The sequence below is a fragment of the Amphiprion ocellaris genome, chromosome 2 (genome assembly GCF_022539595.1).
Source record: "Amphiprion ocellaris isolate individual 3 ecotype Okinawa chromosome 2, ASM2253959v1, whole genome shotgun sequence".
NCBI lineage: Eukaryota > Metazoa > Chordata > Actinopteri > Pomacentridae > Amphiprion > Amphiprion ocellaris.
The window spans coordinates 10,755,365-10,774,905 of NC_072767.1; the positions used below are offsets into that span (position 1 = coordinate 10,755,365).

Consider the following 19,541-nt stretch of genomic DNA (forward strand, 5'->3'; position numbering starts at 1 on the left):
TTCCATAGAGGTTAATTGCCCTGGTGAAAGCTTTATTTACTTTAAATGCAGAGCAGAAAAAAACACTCCTATCTCCATAAAACTGCCCTCATGCCGTCAACACTGCTATTTCAGGATTTATCTAATGATGACATTGTGAAAATTTGTTGTGATGTTGTTGTACTTTCTTAGAGACATGATCACAAATTTATTTAGTGAATTTAGCTTTAGGTTGGAGTTTCCTTTTTGCGTTTTTTTAAAGGAAGCAACAATCTCAAATTATGCAAAAGGAAAAAAAAAGTGACTTCTACTTCATAGCGATCATCCAGACAGGCATGATGACTTCAGGAAAGCCTTCCTGCTTCTCGACAGCCAGGACCTCAAGGCCAGCCTTGCTGATGATGATTTTCATGATGTCCAGGTGGCGGCTGATGCTGCTGTCGATAGGGTCCAGCTTGCAGCCCTGCCGCGCCATATTGTCTTTCATTATGATGACACCATTTGGACGCAGACTCTTCTTGCAGCGAATCAGGAAGTTCATCAGGTCCTTGTCTGTTAGATGACCTGAAGAGAAAGACAGAGACAACACAACCAACCACTAAAGAGATATGATTTTCTTGATCTTCGTTTTCATTCGTTTTTCTACTCATATATGCCAAAATGTGGCCGGGTTGATGACAGAAACAGTACTTGATGCAAAAACAGCTTACATTATGTAACCTAATGTGTTACCTAGTTGTCAAGACAGACAGACATGAAAAATAGGAAGATAATCTTCCTCAACCTGCCATCTATCCATGAATCCAGCCAGCAAGGCCAGAGGGCTGGACTAAGAAGTGTGATCAGTTTTCAGTCTCATGAAAGTGCTTCTCTTTTACTAGACGTCTATAGTAACTTACGCTGCAGAGCTAACCTAGTCTGGAGCAGGTTCTGTTCAGAGTCTCAGATTTAAACTGGCTGGATGTAATGCCTCCCTTGAACCAAAATTTTTCCTGACTATTCTCTCTGAGTGATACAGATTCTCAGCTAAGGAAATACAATAAAATACAATAACTTTATTAATCCCTGAAGGGAAATTCAATTGTCTGGGGTCTCATCTGTTTAATTTAGACTTAAATAGTCTAATTGCTGATGGTAAGAAAGATTTTCTGAATCTTTCTGTCCTGCAGCGCAGGGATAGGAGCCATCTACCACCAATGTTTCGTTGCTCATTGAGGCAGATAGGAAGTGGATGATCCATGTCTGTCAGAATAGCCTCCATCTTGCTTAGTGCCCGTCTTTCCACCTCATCCTCCAATGAGTTCAATCTGATTCCAACCACAGAGCCAGCTTTTTTTTTTTTTTTTTTTTTACAGTTTTTCTCAATTGATAAGACACTGTTCCTGAAAATAGCACACATTTCCTAACACACTGCACACTATTTTTTTATTTGAACACAATTCACAAAGCACTGCACACTTGTGTCAAAAGTGCACTTTATTGTCAAAATCTGGTCTTTGTTTTCAAAATTAAGACACATGAAGTAAAACTAGGACACTGCACTGCTAAATACAAAATACTCCTCTCCCACTGTGTTTTCACATGAAGTGTAAAAAAAATGATACAGTTCTCAAAAATGACAACTTAAACACAAATGCATCCTATAAATTAATCAGAGGGGTCATTGCAGTGCTTGATTGTACAATACAAAATAAAAATAATGTTAGAGAAAAAAATACAGAACTGTATTGTACACAGTACAGTATGCAAATATTTACACCAAGTCTGCATCAATTCTTTGAGCCTGGTCAGGCCACAGGACCTCATCAACATCACAAGCTATGTTTTCTCTGGAAAGAAAGAGCTAATGTGTCTGATCCAGCCTGACATGCATCAACAGAAACATCACCACATGTCAAGACCATTGATTGCAAGAGATTTCCCCAAAGTATGGCTGCCGCTCATATACCTTCCACCTCCATGTAGAGAAGAATTCTTCTATAGGATTCAGAAAGGGAGAATATGGCAGCAGAAAAAACACAATAACTTGAGGGTTCATACTGAACCATTCCCGAATCAATAGTCCTCTATGAAAACTAAGATTGTCCAAGACAGAAACAAAAAACTTGTCTTCTTGCCAAATGCCCTGCTGCACCCGTGTCAGTAGGCCCTCTAAGTCCATCTAGGAAAGTCAACAAATGCTGGGTGTTTTATGGGCCCAGAACTGCATGACGGTCATTTACTCCAAGATTGCTTATTGCAGCACAGAGGGTTATGTTGCCCCCATGCTGACCTGGGACATTGACTATAGCCCATTGTCCAATGATGTTCCTCCCTCTTCTCCTTCTCTTGGCCAGGTTGAAACCAGCCTCATCCACATAGATGTATTCATGTGTATCATCAGAATCCAACTGAAAAACTCTCTGGAACAAACGCACACCAAACAGAGAAAAAGTCAATCATGTACACTTTATGTAATTTTACTTGCACTTTTGAACCAGAATTATGCATTAGATTTTTTACAGTATTCTCAGACCATTTCTGACTGCTTGTATTGTTCCAGTATAGACATATCACTGAAGTGACAAACAACATTTACATACCATGTAAAGTGGTCCAGGACCAGGTGCATGGGCAGGTCCAGGTTCTGGTTCTGGTTCTGGCCGTGGTCTGGGTCGTCCACGTCCTCTCCTTCCAACATGACCTCTTGCTCCTCTGACATCCATTCTGAACAGCTAATTCTGTTTCCCAGCAGGTTTTATAGTGAGCAGTTTATTGGCAAAAGTGTTTTCAGTTTTGACCTGTTGTGTCTTAATTGTGACAGCAGTGTTGGAACAGTGTCCCACTTCTGCTTCCTAGTGTTCACTTTTTGAAAAATGTGTGCTATGAGTGAAAAAGTGTCTTCAAATGAGCAAAAAAAATGTTCAGTCTTTTGCAAAAAGAGTGCAAGAGTTCTGGAAACTGTGTGCAAACCATGAAAAGTGTCCAAAATTTTGACAGCAGAGTCCTGTTTTTGAGAAATGTGTGCAGTCAGTTGGTGGCTATGTGCAGTGAATGGAATTTAGTGTCTTATCAATTGAGAAAAACTGTAATCAGTTTGTTCATACGCCTTCCATTCTTGTTTTTTATACTGCCTCCCCAGCAGACTGCAGCATAAAACAGGACACTTGCTACCACAGACTGATAAAACATCTGCAGCATCTTACTGCAGATGTCTAATGATCGAAGTTTCCTGATAGTCAGCTGTGGCCCTTTTTGTAGATTAAGTCTATGTTTTTAGACCATTCCAACTTATCAAGGTGGACACCTAAATATTTATACAATGTCACCACCTCGATGTCCACGCCACAAGTGTTCACTGGCTGAAAAAGGGGTTTGGATCTGCGGAAATCTATGAACTATGAGGTGCTGAGTAGCAGGCAGTTTTTGTGACTCCAGTCACTGAAGGCACTTGTCAGATCCCTGTATTCGGCTTCATGTCCATTTCTGATACATGCCTCGATAGCAGTGTCATCAGAGTATTTCTGAATGTGGCAGAACTCAGAGCTGTATTTGAAGTCTGATGTATACAGTGTGAACAGGAATGGAGCCAGGACTGTTCCTTGTGGAGCCCCAGTACTGCTCATTAATGTCCCAGAAACACAGTTCCCCAGCCTGACAAACTGTGGCCTTCCTGTCAGGTAATCTATGATCCAAGAAACACAGGAAGGATCCACTTCCATCTCTGTGAGCTTGTCTTGGTGGGTTGGATGGAGTTGAATGCATTTGAAAAATCAAAGAACTTGAGAACTTCTCACATAAACTCCAGGTTCCTCCAGATGAGACAGAGCACGGTGAAGCATGAAGAGGATGGCATCATCTACTCCAATGTGTTCTTTGTATGCAAACTGCAGGGAATCGAGTTTGTCTTTGACCTCAAGCCTCAGTAGGCGTAGAATCAACCGCTCCAGAGTTTTCATGCTGTGTGAGGTAAGGGCAATAGGTCTGTAGTCATTTAGTTCAGCCAGACATTTGATTTTTGGTACCGGTACAATACAGGATGTTTTCCATAGAAATACAAATATGTTGTATTTGTAAACTTGTTGAACTGTATGTTACTAATCCCACTGAGTGAAGCTGTGTAGTTACAGTATCACACTCTATGCATTGCGTTTCCATTGGAACGTGACATGTATTCAGCTGGTGATGTGGAAATAACATAAATATGTTTTTCTGTTTGGTTTTGATTGGCTGCCATGACAGTTTACATTGCTGGTACGGCATCTCACAGAGCAGAGATTTTAAAATGTATTATTCTATTGACATTTATTACAGAGAATATTCAGTCAGTATCATTAATTTCGATTTGATTTGGCCAAAAATTTAAGTGATTTCCTGCATTGGGACAGTGTCCGACCTACATGTGTCAGACCTACATTCACTTCAGTACAATATGTTTAAACATATGATGTTTAAAGTTAAGAAGCTCTGTCAGTTAGAAATAAGCAGAATAGTAAGATGCATTTACTAATGCACATTTACCAGTTTTCTACAAGCATTCCTGTATTGCACCATTTGCAGTAGCAGTGCTTTTTAACTAAACTTAAATGTGTATATTCCTTGTTGTTCTCTATTAAAACAACCTGTCACATAATGCATTAAAAACCTCCTTCTATGTGAACGTCTGAAGCAGAAAGTTTGAGATAACAAAGAAAGTTGATAACCATCTTCATGATACCTGTTCTCTCTGACTGAGGTTTTAGTTCTTTGTTAAACACAAAGAAAGCTTAACTATGCCAAACTTGATTCATAGTTCAGCCCCCAATGAACACTTAAGGTGTTTCTGAGCCCAAATGTGTCTGTCCTTTGTTTGCTGCTATCTCTCTATAATTGCCATAAAGAGAGTTTCAAATTCATGTGATAATTCCTCTCTGGTTCATCATGATCACAACCACTTTTATTCACAATGGCCACTTTAACAAATGATGTTTAATATAAGCTAGCTTTGCTGAATTGTTGAAACTTAATCTTTTGTCTGGCTTCAGTTTCTCTATTAATTCACCATTGCATCATTCTTCAGGTCTACAAAATAATAGCTTCAGTCTTGACAATATCTGTGATTCAAATCTCACTACAGCTAATCTTTGAGCAGACTATGACAGAGATGCTCCCACATACTTACATGCCACCCACTGCATCCAGATGACATCATACTTGTTTTTTGGAGGTGTGAACTCTTGCAGGTTGTAGCAGTAGTAGGTCTCAATGCGGTCAGCATCATCACCCAGATACTCCTCGTGTGCATGGAGCAGGAAGTGCTCCATCATGTCCGCCATCTCCATTTTCACAAACACAGGAAGGAGGACACCTTTTGTCACACGGCCAATCCCGGACCCACAATCCAAAGCACAGTGTGTGCCAGCCTTACCTGGACCCTGTTGATGGAAAAAGGAGAAGATTTTATGTAGATAATGGTGACAAAATGCAAACATTTGTGGTTTATCTCGAGACAAATTTAGTAAAATACAAAAGTTTAAGACAATGGTACAATGGTCTGTAATAAAACCATAAAATCTTAGACTTTAACTTCCATAGAAAAGCAAAAGAGACATTTAAAACACATTTTTCTGTGACAAATTATCGCTACATCCATTAGTCCAGGGGTATTCAACTAAAATTCAAAGACATCCAGTCAGAGAAAATGTATTAAAGCAAGGGTCCAGAACATCATAATGTCTAACTTAAATAGTGTGATATATGTTATGTAACCTAGTAGTTTTATTAGCGTGTGCATGTAATCAATAACTGACCATCAAATTAAATATATTCAGTACAGTTCCAAAACATTTAGACATTTTTTAATAAATGACTTTCGATATTACTGTGCATCTTAAAATAAAGTGCAGAACTTGAAAAAATAATGACTTAACAACCTGAACCAACTTATTTAAATCTATAACAATACCTAAATCTCAAAAAAATTAAAAAATTGAACACTTTTAAATTTTTATCCTGTCTTATATCACTTTTCTTATATCCCCTGCTGCTTAATGGGAGAACTGAGCTGCAGCTTGTCCTGCCAGTATTTTGAATCGTGGTCTGAATGGTGTCAGGGTCATTCTCAAACACATTTGGAGCTCATTGGTGAGTCAGCAACGATATTTAGTTTGGATTATGTTCATAGGTGAGAAAGTTGCCTCACAGCTGTATGTTGAGCCAAACATGGTCAGCATGTGCAGGGCAGCTTTCTTCTCGGTGTCGCTTTATTTGTCTTTCTTCTTTGCCTGTCCTCCTCTCATCTGTCCCTCATCTCTTAACTGTTTTCTGAAAGCAGAGCTGCGAGATGTTTAGCACCTGCAGTGCAGAGACTTCATTGGCTGAGTAGTGTCACGTGGGATGGCTGAACTCGAACGTAATTGGTCGTAATTGGAGTGTTTCCTGAGCTGATAACCAATGCCGTAAACACTGGAAATGCGGCGCCGGTAAAATAGAAGCGACCAGTCAAATTTAAAATCCTGTTACAATTAAGATAAGATAAGATAAGATAAGATAGTCCTTTATTTCTCCCCACGCCAGGGGAAATTCACATTGTTACAGCAGCTTATGTATCAATAAACATAATAATAGTAATAAAATAATAATAGTAGTAATAATATTTACAATATGTACAGGGATGAGAAATGAGAATGAAATAGTACGGTATTGACACACTGTAAACAACACAAAAAAAAATAAGTTTAAAAAATGCAAAGATTTAGCAGCAATAATTGCTGTGCAAATTTTTATGGTTTGGGGTGATATGATATGAGTCCAGTTTATGTTAACATCAGCCAGTGATGCTGATGTTGTAAAGTCTTATAGCAGATGGGATGAAGGACCTGCGATAGCGCTCCTTCTTGCAGGGTGGATGTCTCAGTCTGCTGCTGAAGGAGCTGCTTAAAGACCCCACAGTGTCATGCAGTGGGTGAGAGGGATTGTCCATGATGGATGTGAGCTTTGCCAACATCCTCCTCTCACCCACCTCCTCTATGAAGTCCAGGGAACAGTCCAGGACAGAACCGGCCCTCCTGACCAGTCTGTTTAGTCTCTTTCTGTCCCTTTCAGTGCTCCCCGCTCCCCAGCAGACCACTGCATAAAAGATAGCAGACGCTACCACAGTGTCATAAAATGTCCTGGATGTTCACCGGTGCAGTCTAAGGTGTCCTCCTCCTGCGGAAGTCGATGATCATCTCCTTCGTCTTAGTGGACGAGGGTGGCCGGAGGAGGGGTGATGGTGGTGGTGGGGGGTGAGACGAGGAGGGGTGATGGGGCTGTATGTGGAGTCCAGAGGTGGTGGAAGACAGGGATCGGAGGAAGGGTGCTGTTGGTGGTGTTGGTGGTAGAGAGCTGAGGTGTGAAGAAGGAGCTGGCTGGTCGGTGTTTTGATGAGAGGGGAGAGGAGCGGGAGCAGAGTCAAATCTGTTAAAGAACAGATTCAGTTCATTGGTCCACTCCCGGTCTCCTGCTGCAGCTCCCCTCTCATGGCCTCTGCTGTAACCAGAGATGGATCTCAGGTCTCTCCAGACCTCCCTTGTGTTATTGTCCTGCAGGTGAGATTCCATCTTGGTCCTGTAGCTGGCCTTGTCCGCGTTGGTCTTCTTGTTTATCTCCTTCTGCACCCTCCTCAGCTCCTCTCTGTCCCCAGATCCAAAAACCCTCCTCTTCTCCTTCAGCAGGGCCTTCAGTTCTGGGGTCACCCAGAGTTTGCTGTTAGAGAAACACCGTACTTTCCTGGTTAGTACGGTGTTCTCTACACAGAAGTTGATGTAGTCCGTAACACAGTCTGTCATTGAATCAATGTCCTCCCCATGTGGGCCACACAGCACATCTCACACTAACTGATTACAGATCTGGATCCGGACCATGGTCTGCCAGTTAAGCCCCTTTTCGACCGAGGAGCACCAGGTGCTAGGTTGGTTCAAAGTTGAGAGCCAGTGCTTTTTTGGTTCAAATCTCGTGCCGCCCCAGAACGGGTTTGTGTTTCCACTCAAGGAGCAAAGTTGGAGCTGCGTCATTGCGCCACCACAAAACGTGTGTACGTACTGCGTACGTAGCCGTTCAACAGCGTTCACGCCGTACGGAAACCCACACAACAACAATGGAGGACTTCATTGGAGTGGTGTTCATGGCTTTGCTAGTGTGTCTCGCCATCGCTGAACAGCAAAACCTTCTGTTAGGGGTTACTCATCGGCGTCGCCGTTCCAATGCCCGGCGATCACGTTTGAGAAGAAAGGTAATTATCAAAGACGTTTGGATACTTAACAGTAAACGTGCAAGCGTTAGCTTAGCTACTTAGCTTCAACTACGCTTGCATTGATTACTTAGCGGTTAAACACGCGCAATAAGTTGATGATCATATCTATGTTTATCTTTTTAGATGTTTTTAGATGTCGCCCCGCCCTCTGCCCGTGACGTGCTCGGCTCTCAACTCTGGCCACCTCTGGCCCAGCAACGAGTTGGTGCCCGAAACGGCCCCAGTTTTTGGAGCCCGGAGCCGCAGCTCCGGTGGTCGAAACACAAAAAACCGGCGCCAAGTCAGGCGCCGGCTCCAACTCCGAACGGGCTCCACCCCGGTCGAAAAGGGGGTTTAGTGACCCCTGTATTAGTCACAGAGAGATCTATACCAGGCTATAGGGGATGATTCATGGCAAGAACACCTAGGAGCTGACAGAGGCAAATTGTTTGATTTTTTTGCTTTATCATTAACGGTCTTTGCATTCTGATGAGGAGGTCAGAGTAAATTTCTGGAAACTAGATGAGCAAACACAAAAACAAACATCTAAATCTCTAACGTTAATTTAAGAGGCATTTATTTCTGGGCCATTAAATACAGTTTTTTAAGATTTTCAGTTTTACATGACTCAGAAAAGACGTGTATCACACAAGAAAAAGGTGTTGGAAATTGGATTTTAAAAAACCAAACAAACTTGATTCTACAATGCTGTGCAACATTCCAAAGGATCACATCAGTGGAGAGGTATTCTGTCACACTGTATTCTGTCACATAGTGGAGAGAATAATTTCAAGGAAAATTTGCTGTTTTTGAACCCATACGTTACTGTAATGCAAGTTTCAGTAGTTTACATTCATGCACAGCATACATCTCTCTTCAGCAGTGTTGAAAGTTGTGCAATAATGACACATCCATTATATTTGCATAATAATTTAGCACTTTGCAAAATGTACAATAATTTATGACAATTTTGACATGATGGCAGTTTTTTTCTGTAAAAATAATATGGTACACAACTAATTTGAAACCAGACAGTGAAAAATAGCAGCTATTTCAATAATGTAACACAGAACATGAGTCTGGCATCCACATCACTTACCTCTTACAAACTTTTTGTGACTTCATTTACACAATGTTTGGTCTGGATATCATCAAGTTAGAGAAAATGCTTTTGTGTCCTTTCTTATTATATATTTGGTTGCATAGCATCTGTGGCCTGGTTCACTTATGGATGTAATGTGAACTGCTGCACTGAGCAGTTTACGATACAGTTTTTGGTGTCCCGCAGTTTGGATTTGAATGCACAAATCCAATAGTTTGACCATAACTGTGTAAGTGGTATATGCATAGTTTAGGCGTTAACAGTTTAACAGATAAACCGCAACCACTAAGAGTCTCACTGTAGACAGAAGCCCCACCCTTTCTTTCAAGCATTCAGTCTTTGCAGAGTGCCTGTAAGATGATCGTCTAAATAACTGGGTCCAAAAAAAAAAAAAAAAAAAAAAAAAATATATATATATATATATATATATATATACACACATTAGTGGTGGGACGCGATTAAAAATTAATCTAATTAATTACAGGCTTTGTCATTAATTAGTCACAATTAATCGCATTTTCAAATAGCAATATTTGACACAAGTAATTATTTTCAATTCAAATAAATTTTGGTTGACAGTTGAATCAATGAATAGACATATACGTGTTGATACTTTAAAATTTATAAAATTAATACAATTTTAGAATGGGAGATATAGAAAAAAAGTGATTTTGATGATTTAAGGCCTGGATTTAGTTCAGTTTTTCCACTGTATGGCACATAACATCAGCATAAGTAGTTCAAGGACCTTCAAAAAGTGTGAAAATCCACAGATTCATTCAGTTTTCATAGTTTCTGGGTCTGATAAATGGTTTAATTTTAATGGTTCTTTTTTTTAGGAATAAAAAATTTTATTTACAAATAAAAATATTTTTTCATAAACTAAAAGTTTATAATTAAGTTATTAAAAGACAGACATTTTTGTGGTTTAACTTATTTCTCTGCCGAGGCTCCGTCTCTTTGGTAGTGTAATAACTTAAACAACAAAAATGTTAGTTTCATTTCTATTTATCTGATTTTTTACCTGTCTGCTACATTCACAGATTAGTGCAAACTCAAATTGTGATTATAGCGATTATATTCAACATTTTACGACTTTTTGTAAACTAAAGCACTTTCAGTGTCTTCTAAAGTGGTCTATTTTGGGATGGCTACACCATTAGCTGTTAGCCATTAGCAGGACTATGGTAGCTAACGTTAGTTCTGGTGCTAACAGCAACATGTTTTACCGTCGGCTTGAAGTGATACAGTGATCAGAAAACTCTTTATTGCACAATTTGCACACAACCACGCTTTTATCCAAGCTACCATCAGGAGGATTTTTAAAAGAAACCTTTCCTCCCAACAAGCACAATGTGGTCTCGTCTTCCTTCACTGTTCACCAAACATCCTTATGCACTGACACAGTGTTGCCAAGTCCTCAGTAAGGAAAGTAGCTATTGGCTGTCCTAAAAGTTGCTAGAAGTCACTAAACGATGTCATTGTCTAATTTGCATAATTTCCCATTTCCATGTAATTGTAATCAACGTTGTAGGAGAGAGGAATAACGTTGTGGGAGAGACAAAAAGTGACCATAAAACACCCAAAATATGTTTCTGAACTAGAGGCTAAATGCAGTGATTTATTTTAGTATGATAGTGAATAAACATTTTCATTTATATCCCGCTCTGTAAGCCAGGATGGGATCTGCCGTCTGGCCGCTAATCAGACAGTGGGACTGCTGCGGGGTTACTAGACTGAAAGCCTGTGCTTTGTGAAGAGGAGGATCTCACAGCAGCACCTGCTGCTCGTGGATGATAGTAACTGCAGAATGATCCGAGCTTTCATGTCAGAGTCTCCAAAACACCAGAAAAAGTCACTAGATTTGTCCTGGTGGCTTTTGACAAAAAAGTTGCCAGGAGGCTTTGGAAAGTCGCCAGATTTAGCGAGAAAGTCGCCAAGTTGGCAACACTGCACTGTTCACCAAACCTCCTTGTGCGCTGACATCACTCCAGTGGATCTTCTTCACAGCTGCAGGCCATAGACCGTATGCTGCAGTCATACTTTATGTTCATTACCGCCACCTACTGGGCTGGTGTGTTCATCAGTGTTACCAGTGTATAAATTAGGGAATTGAGAAAGGTGTGATTAAATGTGTTAATTTATTTAACACGTTATTTGCGCTGTAATTAATTAATCAAAATGAATGCGTTAAAGTCCCAGCCCTAATATATATATATATATATATATATATATATATATATATATATATATATATATATATATATATATATATATATATACACACTATATTACCAAAAGTATTCGCTCACCTGCCTTGACTCGCATATGAACGTGAGTGACATCCCATTCCTAATCCATAGGATTCAATATGACATCGGTCCACCCTTTGCAGCTATAACAGCTTCAACTCTTGTGCCAAGATGGCTGCTTTTGTGGCTTCACATAATTAGTTTGTTTTAGGCATTATGTGAGAGCTGACAACTTCTGAGTTGTGCTACGGCTTGAATGTAAGCAGGAAACCACTCTAAGCCTTAGCATGTGCAGTGCTGCTTTTGACATGAAATGGCCTCTTGTATACCCTGAGAATACAATTAAGCTTAAACATGTCCAATAGGACATAAAGTATTATGTAATCAGCTGGATTTTTTGTTGTGTTCATTGTATTCTTCAGGTAATATACCTTTAGTGGTACCAGGCATTAAAATGAACAGGAAATTGAAGAAAACAAAGGTGGTCAAATACTTTTTTCCATGACTGTCTATGAAGCTCATGTATTGCATTACACTCACTCTGTTTCTCCCTGTGTCCTTTCTCCGAGTGTCCCTGGTCCCAGAGCTGGATGCTTCAGATGTTCGGTTGTTCTCCCAACAACTGTAACCCTCTACCTGTAACCCCCTACCTCTATCCCTCTACCCCTCTATCTCTATCCCTCTATCTCTACCTCTCTACCTCATCTGTCCCTCTCAACCCGCCCGGCCAGCAGGCAGATGGGTCCCCCCACATTAGAGCCGGGTTCTGCTCGAGGTTTTTTTCCCTGTTAAAAGGGTGTTTTCCTTGCCACTGTCACCTTTTGGCTTGCTCTAGGGGTCAGGCGTATGGGTTCTGTAAAGCGTCTCGAGACAATTTGACTGTAATTGGCGCTATATAAATAAAATTGAATTGAATTGAATTGAATATTGAAATTGTTCTGCCCTCACTGTTCGAAGTGAGCACAGCTAAGCAGACAGATAATTCTTCGACAAAATGACAGGTGTATTGTCTTCTTTAATGAGACTTATCCTTCATAAGCCAACAGAGTAAAACTGTAAGAAAACAAAATCACATTTTTCAGGCTCTGGGCCTGAAAGTATAATAAGCATGAAAATAACATTTGTGTGTTTTAACTCTTTACAAATATAAAGATGACATTGCAAAATGTAGACAGCAAAACAAACAACATATCAAAGGGTTCTGTGTAATAAACATATGCCTAAACAAAACATAATCTTTGCAACATCACAATAACCCATAGAACAACAAAGAAGGATGGATACAGATTTAACCATGATAACTCTGACCTCTGGTCCTTGACAGCCACAACCGAACACATAAGCCACTCCCATCCTGTTACCTGACTGAGTCATTCCTATTGGCTGTAGCAGTGAACAAGGAATGAACATAAAAAATAACAGCACCCCCTGCTGGCAGGATCCATGTCTGCCAGCACACTCCCCGTCTGGCATCTAAAAGATGTCATAATCACTTGTTGTGTGGGTTGACCTTATTAGTGTTCGACAGGAGGAGTACAATATCTGTTACAGGTCTCGTGAAGTTCTTGCATGTTCCTCCAGAAGAAACCTTGACTTCTACTTTCCTCACCTTTCCGTCATGACTGGGGAAGATTTTGACCACCACACCCATAGGCCAGTGGTTCCGCTTAACCTGGGCGTCCTTCAGTAACACAACGTCCCCTTCTTTCAGGTTAGGTCTCTCTGACTGCCATTTTCTGCAGCCTTGTAGGGTTGAGAGGTATTGGGTCTTCCAATGATGCCAGAAGACATTTGAAACACTCTGTACCTGCCTTCACTGGTGTTTGTACATGTCGCTTTCATCAAAGTTGCCAGGCGGAATGGATGAAACTCCAACTTTCTGGGTAAGAAGGGTAGCTGGCATCAGGATGAGAGGAAAGCTCAGGTCTGTGGATACTAGGATGAGGGGTCGTGAGTTCACGATGGCTGTAACCTCTGCCAAGAAAATGGTTAACACTTCATGGGTCAGCTGCCTAGGTGTAATGCCCATGAGCATTGAATCTAGTATCTGTCTGGTCATACCAATCATTCGCTCCCAGCTACCTCCCATATGAGAAGCATGAGGTGGGTTAAGTGCACATGTGCACCCATTGTCACTTAAGAACCTCTGTATGGTCAGATTGTTGCAGTGTTTTGAGTCAATACCAAGGTCTTTGCACGCGCCCAAGAAATTGGTCCCGCAATCAGACCTCAACTGCTTCACTGGGCCACGGATGGAGAGGAACCGTCACAGTGCGTTAATGAAGCTTGAGGACTCCGTTGACTCAATTACCTCGATGTGAATAGCTCTGGTACTCATACAGCTAAAAAGGACTGCCCACCGTTTACTATTGGAGCAGCCTCCTCGTGTTCGGCAAGAATTGATTGCCCAAGGCCCAAACACATCCACTCCAACATAAGAGAATGGGGGGCTGGTGCTCAGGTGGTCTGATGGTAGTTCAGCCATCTTTTGTGTCTCTGTTCTCCATCAGAGTTTCCGGCAGGTCACACACGTGCGAATGATGGCACTGATGCACTGCTTTCCACGGATGATCCATAGACCTGCTGACCTCACTGCACCCTCTTTGAAGTGGTGACCTTGATGTTGGACTTGCTGGTGGTAGTGTCGTACAAGTAGGGCTGTTAGATGGTGATGATGAGGAATAATGAATGGGTTCCTTTCGTCACTTTGAAGATCAGCCTGTGACAAACGGCCCCCAACTCTGAGGCAACCTGTATCATCCAGGTATAGACACAACTTACTGAGCTGGCACTGTTTAGGGATCTCTTTCCCTGCCTGAATGGATGCAAAGACTTCAGGGAAGGCCTTGTATTGAAGGCAATGTATGATGACACCCTTGGCTCTGATGAGGTCTTCTGGACAGAGATTTCTGCATATGTGCCAACCTCGACAATCATTCTTGCTATTTGCTTGCTTGAAGGAGTTAGCTATGTGGATCAGCCTCGATATAGTCCTTACAAGCAATGTCCAGGGGGATAATAACTCAAAGCGTCTTGGATCCAAAGGTTCTCTACAACCTGAGTAGCCGAAGATACCACAGAAGGACGGATCTCAGGGTCAGACTCAGGGTCAGACTCAGGGTCAACCAGATCAAAGGATGCTTTGTTGTCAGCCTCCTTTGTTTCTGGTTTCAACAGGAAGCTTGGCCCTTTGAGCCATGTGCTGGACAATAAGGTTTTTGCGGGAATTGACATTGAAGCTTGGTCGGCACAATTTACATCTGTGGGAACATAATTCCACTGTTCCGGTAGGGATGACTTCCTGATCCTCTGCACACGGTTACTGACATAGACATAGAACCTCTGGGATTCATTGCGTATGTAACTGAAGACAACTTTACTGTCAGTGAAGAACCTTACAAAATGACACTGGACACCCACCTCCTCTGCAAGCATGTCTGCAATTGCCACAGCCAGGACAGCTGCGCAAAGTTCAAGCCGAGGTATGGTCACCTCTGGTTGTGGTGCAAGCTTGGCCTTGCCAAACACGAATCCAGTTTCACTCTTGCTTCCCGCATCCACAACTTTAATGTAGGCTACAGCAGCTATTGCCTGTGTTGATGCAAAGTGCAGAAAATGCAAAGTTCCCTGTTCGTGGAACTACTGAGGGAGATGGAAGTGAATGTCCTTGGAATTCTGACATGCTCAAGTTGTTTTAGGGAGTCTCTCAACTCACCCCATTCAGCAAGCTTTTTTTCTGGAAGTGGGTCGTCCCACTACCACCTCTGTAGTAAGCTCTCTTAACAAGGCCCTGCCTCGAAAGATGACTGGAGCTGCGAAACCAAGTGGGTCATATAGACTGTTTACAGTTGATAGTACTCCTCTACGAGTGTAAGGCTTCTGGATGGCAGACATCCGAAAAGTGAACTCATCTGTGGCAACGTCCCAGTGTATTCCCAGACTTCGCTGTATAGGTGGAAAGTCTGCTCCGAGGTCAAGGTCCTTTAGGCCCTTTGCCAGATCTTCCTTGGAAAATGCCTTCATTACGTTGACGCTATTAGAGGCAAACTTGTGCAACACTAAATTGGATGCAGCCAGTGTGTCCTTGGCTTTCTTGACAAAGGCAACAGCCTTTTCGTCAGATGGGAATGACATAAGGCCATCGTCGACATAGAAATGTCTTTCTACGTGGTGTCTCATCTTATGGTCATCATGATCTTGATTTTGGGATGCCCTTCTGAGTCCATAGATTGCGACAGCAGGTGATGGGCTGTTCCTGAAAACATGTACTCTCATGCGGTACTCCACAATAGGTTCCTTCATGTTGTTGTTTCGATGCCAGAGGAAGCGCAACAAGTTCCTGTGGTCCTCCCGTATCACAAAACAATGGAACATCTGCTTGATATCACCAGTGACTGCCACTGGTTCCTCACGGAACCTCATGAGTAAGCAAGCTATTGTTAAGATTAGGGCCTGTAAGAAGGACATCATTTAGAGACACCCCGTGATGCTGTGCACTCGAGTCGAAGACCACCCTTATCTGGTCTGGCTTATGAGGGTGATAAACCCCAAAGAAAGGAAGGTACCAGCATTCATCTTGCTCCTGTAGCGGTGGTGCTGGTTCTGCATGTTCATTGTCAAATATGCTTTGCATAAAGTCAACGAAGTGTTGCCTCATTTCAGGCCGCTTCTTCAGTGTGTGACAAACCGAGGAAAGGCGTTGGCTGGCTTGCCATTTGTTGTTGGGGATGCGTGGTCTCGGAGAGTGAAAAGGCAGTGGAGCCACCCAGCTGTTTGTACTATCCTGGTAGACTTCGTTCTCCATTATCTGGAGAAAGGCACATTCTTCTATTGAGAGAGAAGGTCTTTCATCTGCACTTGTGCATTCAAAAACTGTTTCTCCCATGGACTCGGCCTTGACTATCCTGTCTCTTTGTCAGGGAATGAGAGAGTTTATTTTGTGAGGCTCTCTGCAGCTGAAGCTTTCCTTTCCCTGGATAAGGTTTTGGCATGGGAGGAAGTAGCTTGGTCTACCATCATCCAAGACATTTGTCTTGAAAACACTTGTATGCTTGGGTTTATGAGCCCCAGCAAGACAAATGTCGCCAACAATTATCCACCCCAGAGCCAACCTCTGTGCATAGGGAGCATTTGGAGGCTCATTCCGCTGATCAATCGCCTTGTGGGCCTGAATAACATCTCTCCCAAGTAGCAGTAAAATGTCTGCCTGAGGGTCGAGTGGTGGAATCTCTGGTGCAATGTCCTTGAGGTGGGGATGAGAGTGAGCTGCTTCAGGAGTTGGGATTTCATCCCGATTATCAGGAGCATGTCACATTCAATCAGCGTAGGCAAGGGAAGACTGGATCACCCATCAGTTTATTCCAAGATGAAATTACTCGCTCTTCTGCCAGTCACCTCAGTTACCCTTGCACAAGTTTTTAGAGTGTATGGGGAAGAGTTTTTTGCAATGCCAAAGATATCGAAAAAGGAAGACGTGACCAGAGACCTATTGCTTTGGTCATCCAGAATCGCATAAGCCCTAAGTTTCTTGTCATGGTGATGCTTTGGGTAGACATAGATGAGACAAATTTTGGCACGAGTGTCCACCAATCTTGTTTCCACACACCTGCGTGCATGTGGAGGTGGCAATAGGTGGAGGCAACTCCTGCTCCCTGCCGTCATCACTAACGGGCTCCGTGGCAGAGTGTATAGCCCATGGTGCCGGACCAGCATGGAGAGCAGCGATGTGTGAATCACTCCCACATTCTGCACACTGGATTTCTTCGCTTGATGGTTTGAAGAAGCACAGCATCGGAAACATATCTGATTCTGCTTCAGGTAACCTTTACATTCTTCCAGAGACTTCTCCTGGAATGCTCTGCATTTCTTGAGTACATGAGGTTTTTTGTGGATAGGACACTCTTTGTTAGGGTCCATTGTTCTTTTTTCTGCCCCTCTCCTATATTGAAGGTTGAACACTTCCAGTTTGTTAACTGAGACAGACATTTTTGCTCTGTCATGTTTCCTGAAATATTTGTCAACTTTGGCACTTGTGACAGGTGGTAAAGCTGAAGACCTGAAACTCAGGTCATTTCTCATCCTGTTTTCATTTTTAATAAAGTTTGCAAAGACAGAAAATGGAGGAAATGACAGCTGATGTTCTTGTTTGAACTTTGTTCCCTGCATCATCTATTTTTCCTGCAGGCTAAATGGGAGCTTGTCCACTATGGGATGGATTCCGCATGCAGTGTTGAGGTAGAGTAGTCCTGGTATGTGGTCTTCACTCTTGGCAGAGTCTACTTCTGAAAGTAGGTCCCCGAGGTCACGTGGTAGATGAGGGTCCTTGTATGTAATTTTGGGAAAAGCCTATCAAACAGAGCCTTTAGCTTCAGGAGAACCATAACACTCTTGTAATCTCTCCCATGCTTTAGTCAGTCCAAAGGAAGGGTTGTTAATGTGCACTGCTGAGGCGTTTCACATGTTGGGAGGATTCCTCACCTAGCCTCTTGGTCAATAAGTCAAGTTCTTCGCTAGCCATTAGGTGTAAACCTCGAATGGCGTTTTCGAATGAGGATTTCCATCCCCAGTAGTCACCTGGCTTGTCACTAAACTTGGATGAACCTCCAGAAAGCATGTCATGTCTGGCTAGAAATCTGGTAATAGTAAAAAGAAATATTTGAGGTGTCTTGTGAGGGGATCTGAGGTCTGGAGAATGTAGGTGGGTCATGCATCACAGGATGCTGGAATGGCTGCGAAATATTATTGTTCTCATTCTTTATATGATTCAGTGGGCTGTTGGGTCCGATATCAGGATTGGACGTGTCGACTTCCGTATTGAGAAAAACGTCGAAGACTTTGACACCTCTTGTAACCTTCTACCTTCTTGTTGAGCAAATTCTTCATTTCCAAAGAATTGGTCTTTCACATACCGACTATTGTGTTCCACTGAGCCCAATGTCTGAAGAAAGCCACAGCTTAAGCGATCTTCATCTATTTCACTAGCTGCAGCTTCGTATATGTTGGCTTCAGCAAGAGCTGCCTCTGCATCACGTTGCTGATGAAGTGCGTCCAATGTGGCTTCTAGACAAGTTTCTTCCACTTTAAGTTCTGCTTGTCTAACTCTCATTTCAATTTCTTTTTGAGCAAACAATGCTTTTGTCCATGCTGCCTCTGCTTCAGCATGCGCATCAACTGCAGCGATGCTGGCTGCTGACTCACTGGAGTGCTTTGATGATTTAGACACGTGACTGTGCGTCGACATGACTTTGTGATCTCGTGATTGAGACATTCTGGGTAAGCGTGTGTATCCACGACAGGTTTGTTGCTGTAGACGGAATGTGCCTTTTTACTGTTCTGCCCTCACTGTTCGACGTGAGCACAGCTAAGCAGACAGATAAAACCTTCAACTAAATGACAGGTGTATTGTCTTCTTTAATGAGACTTATCCTTCATAAGCCAACAGAGTAAAACTGTAAGAAAAACAAAATCACATTTTTCAGGCTCTGGGCCGTAGTATAATAAGCATGAAAATAACATTTGTGTGTTTTAACTCTTTACAAACAAATATAAAGATGACATTGCAAAATGTAGACAGCAAAACAAACACTTAACATATCAAAGGGTTCTGTGTAATAAACATATTCCTAAACAAAACATAATCTTTGCAACATCACAATAACCACTGGTGTAAGTGAAAATACTCACAGGCAATGCTTTCTTTAGAACAACAAAGAAGGATGGATACAGATTTAAGCGTGATAACTCTGACCTGTGTCCTTGACAGCCACAACCGAACACATAAGCCACTCCCATCCTGTTACCTGACTGAGTCATTCCTATTGGCTGTAGCAGTGAACAAGGAATGAACATAAAAAATAACAGCACCTCGTGCTGGCAAGATCCATGTCTGCCAGCACAGAAATGATACCTCCCCTTTGGACAGTGATAAACCATACTGAAATGTATTAAACTAGAGATATTTCTAAACTGATTTTTAAAA

The 19,541-nt window shown here is 42.1% G+C and overlaps 1 protein-coding gene and 1 long non-coding RNA gene across 2 annotated transcripts in view; both read right to left on the reverse strand.

The window, feature by feature from the left end:
- The window catches only part of ntmt2 (N-terminal Xaa-Pro-Lys N-methyltransferase), a 29,706-nt gene that overhangs the window by 271 nt on the left and 9,894 nt on the right, over positions 1-19,541 (reverse strand). The window contains exons 3-4 of the mRNA XM_023293044.3: positions 5,120-5,372; positions 1-543 (exon numbers count right to left, since the gene is read on the reverse strand). The exon at positions 1-543 is cut by the window's left edge and continues 271 nt beyond it. Of these exons, the coding sequence (XP_023148812.1) occupies positions 287-543; positions 5,120-5,372 (510 nt within the window). The 3' untranslated portion in view covers positions 1-286. The remainder of the gene's footprint in view (positions 544-5,119; positions 5,373-19,541) is intronic.
- Positions 1,438-5,113, reverse strand: LOC129347561 (uncharacterized). The gene is made up of 2 exons (XR_008599707.1): positions 2,562-5,113; positions 1,438-2,381 (listed from the first exon to the last, which is right to left on the reverse strand). It is a non-coding gene; the product is annotated as an uncharacterized LOC129347561 (long non-coding RNA).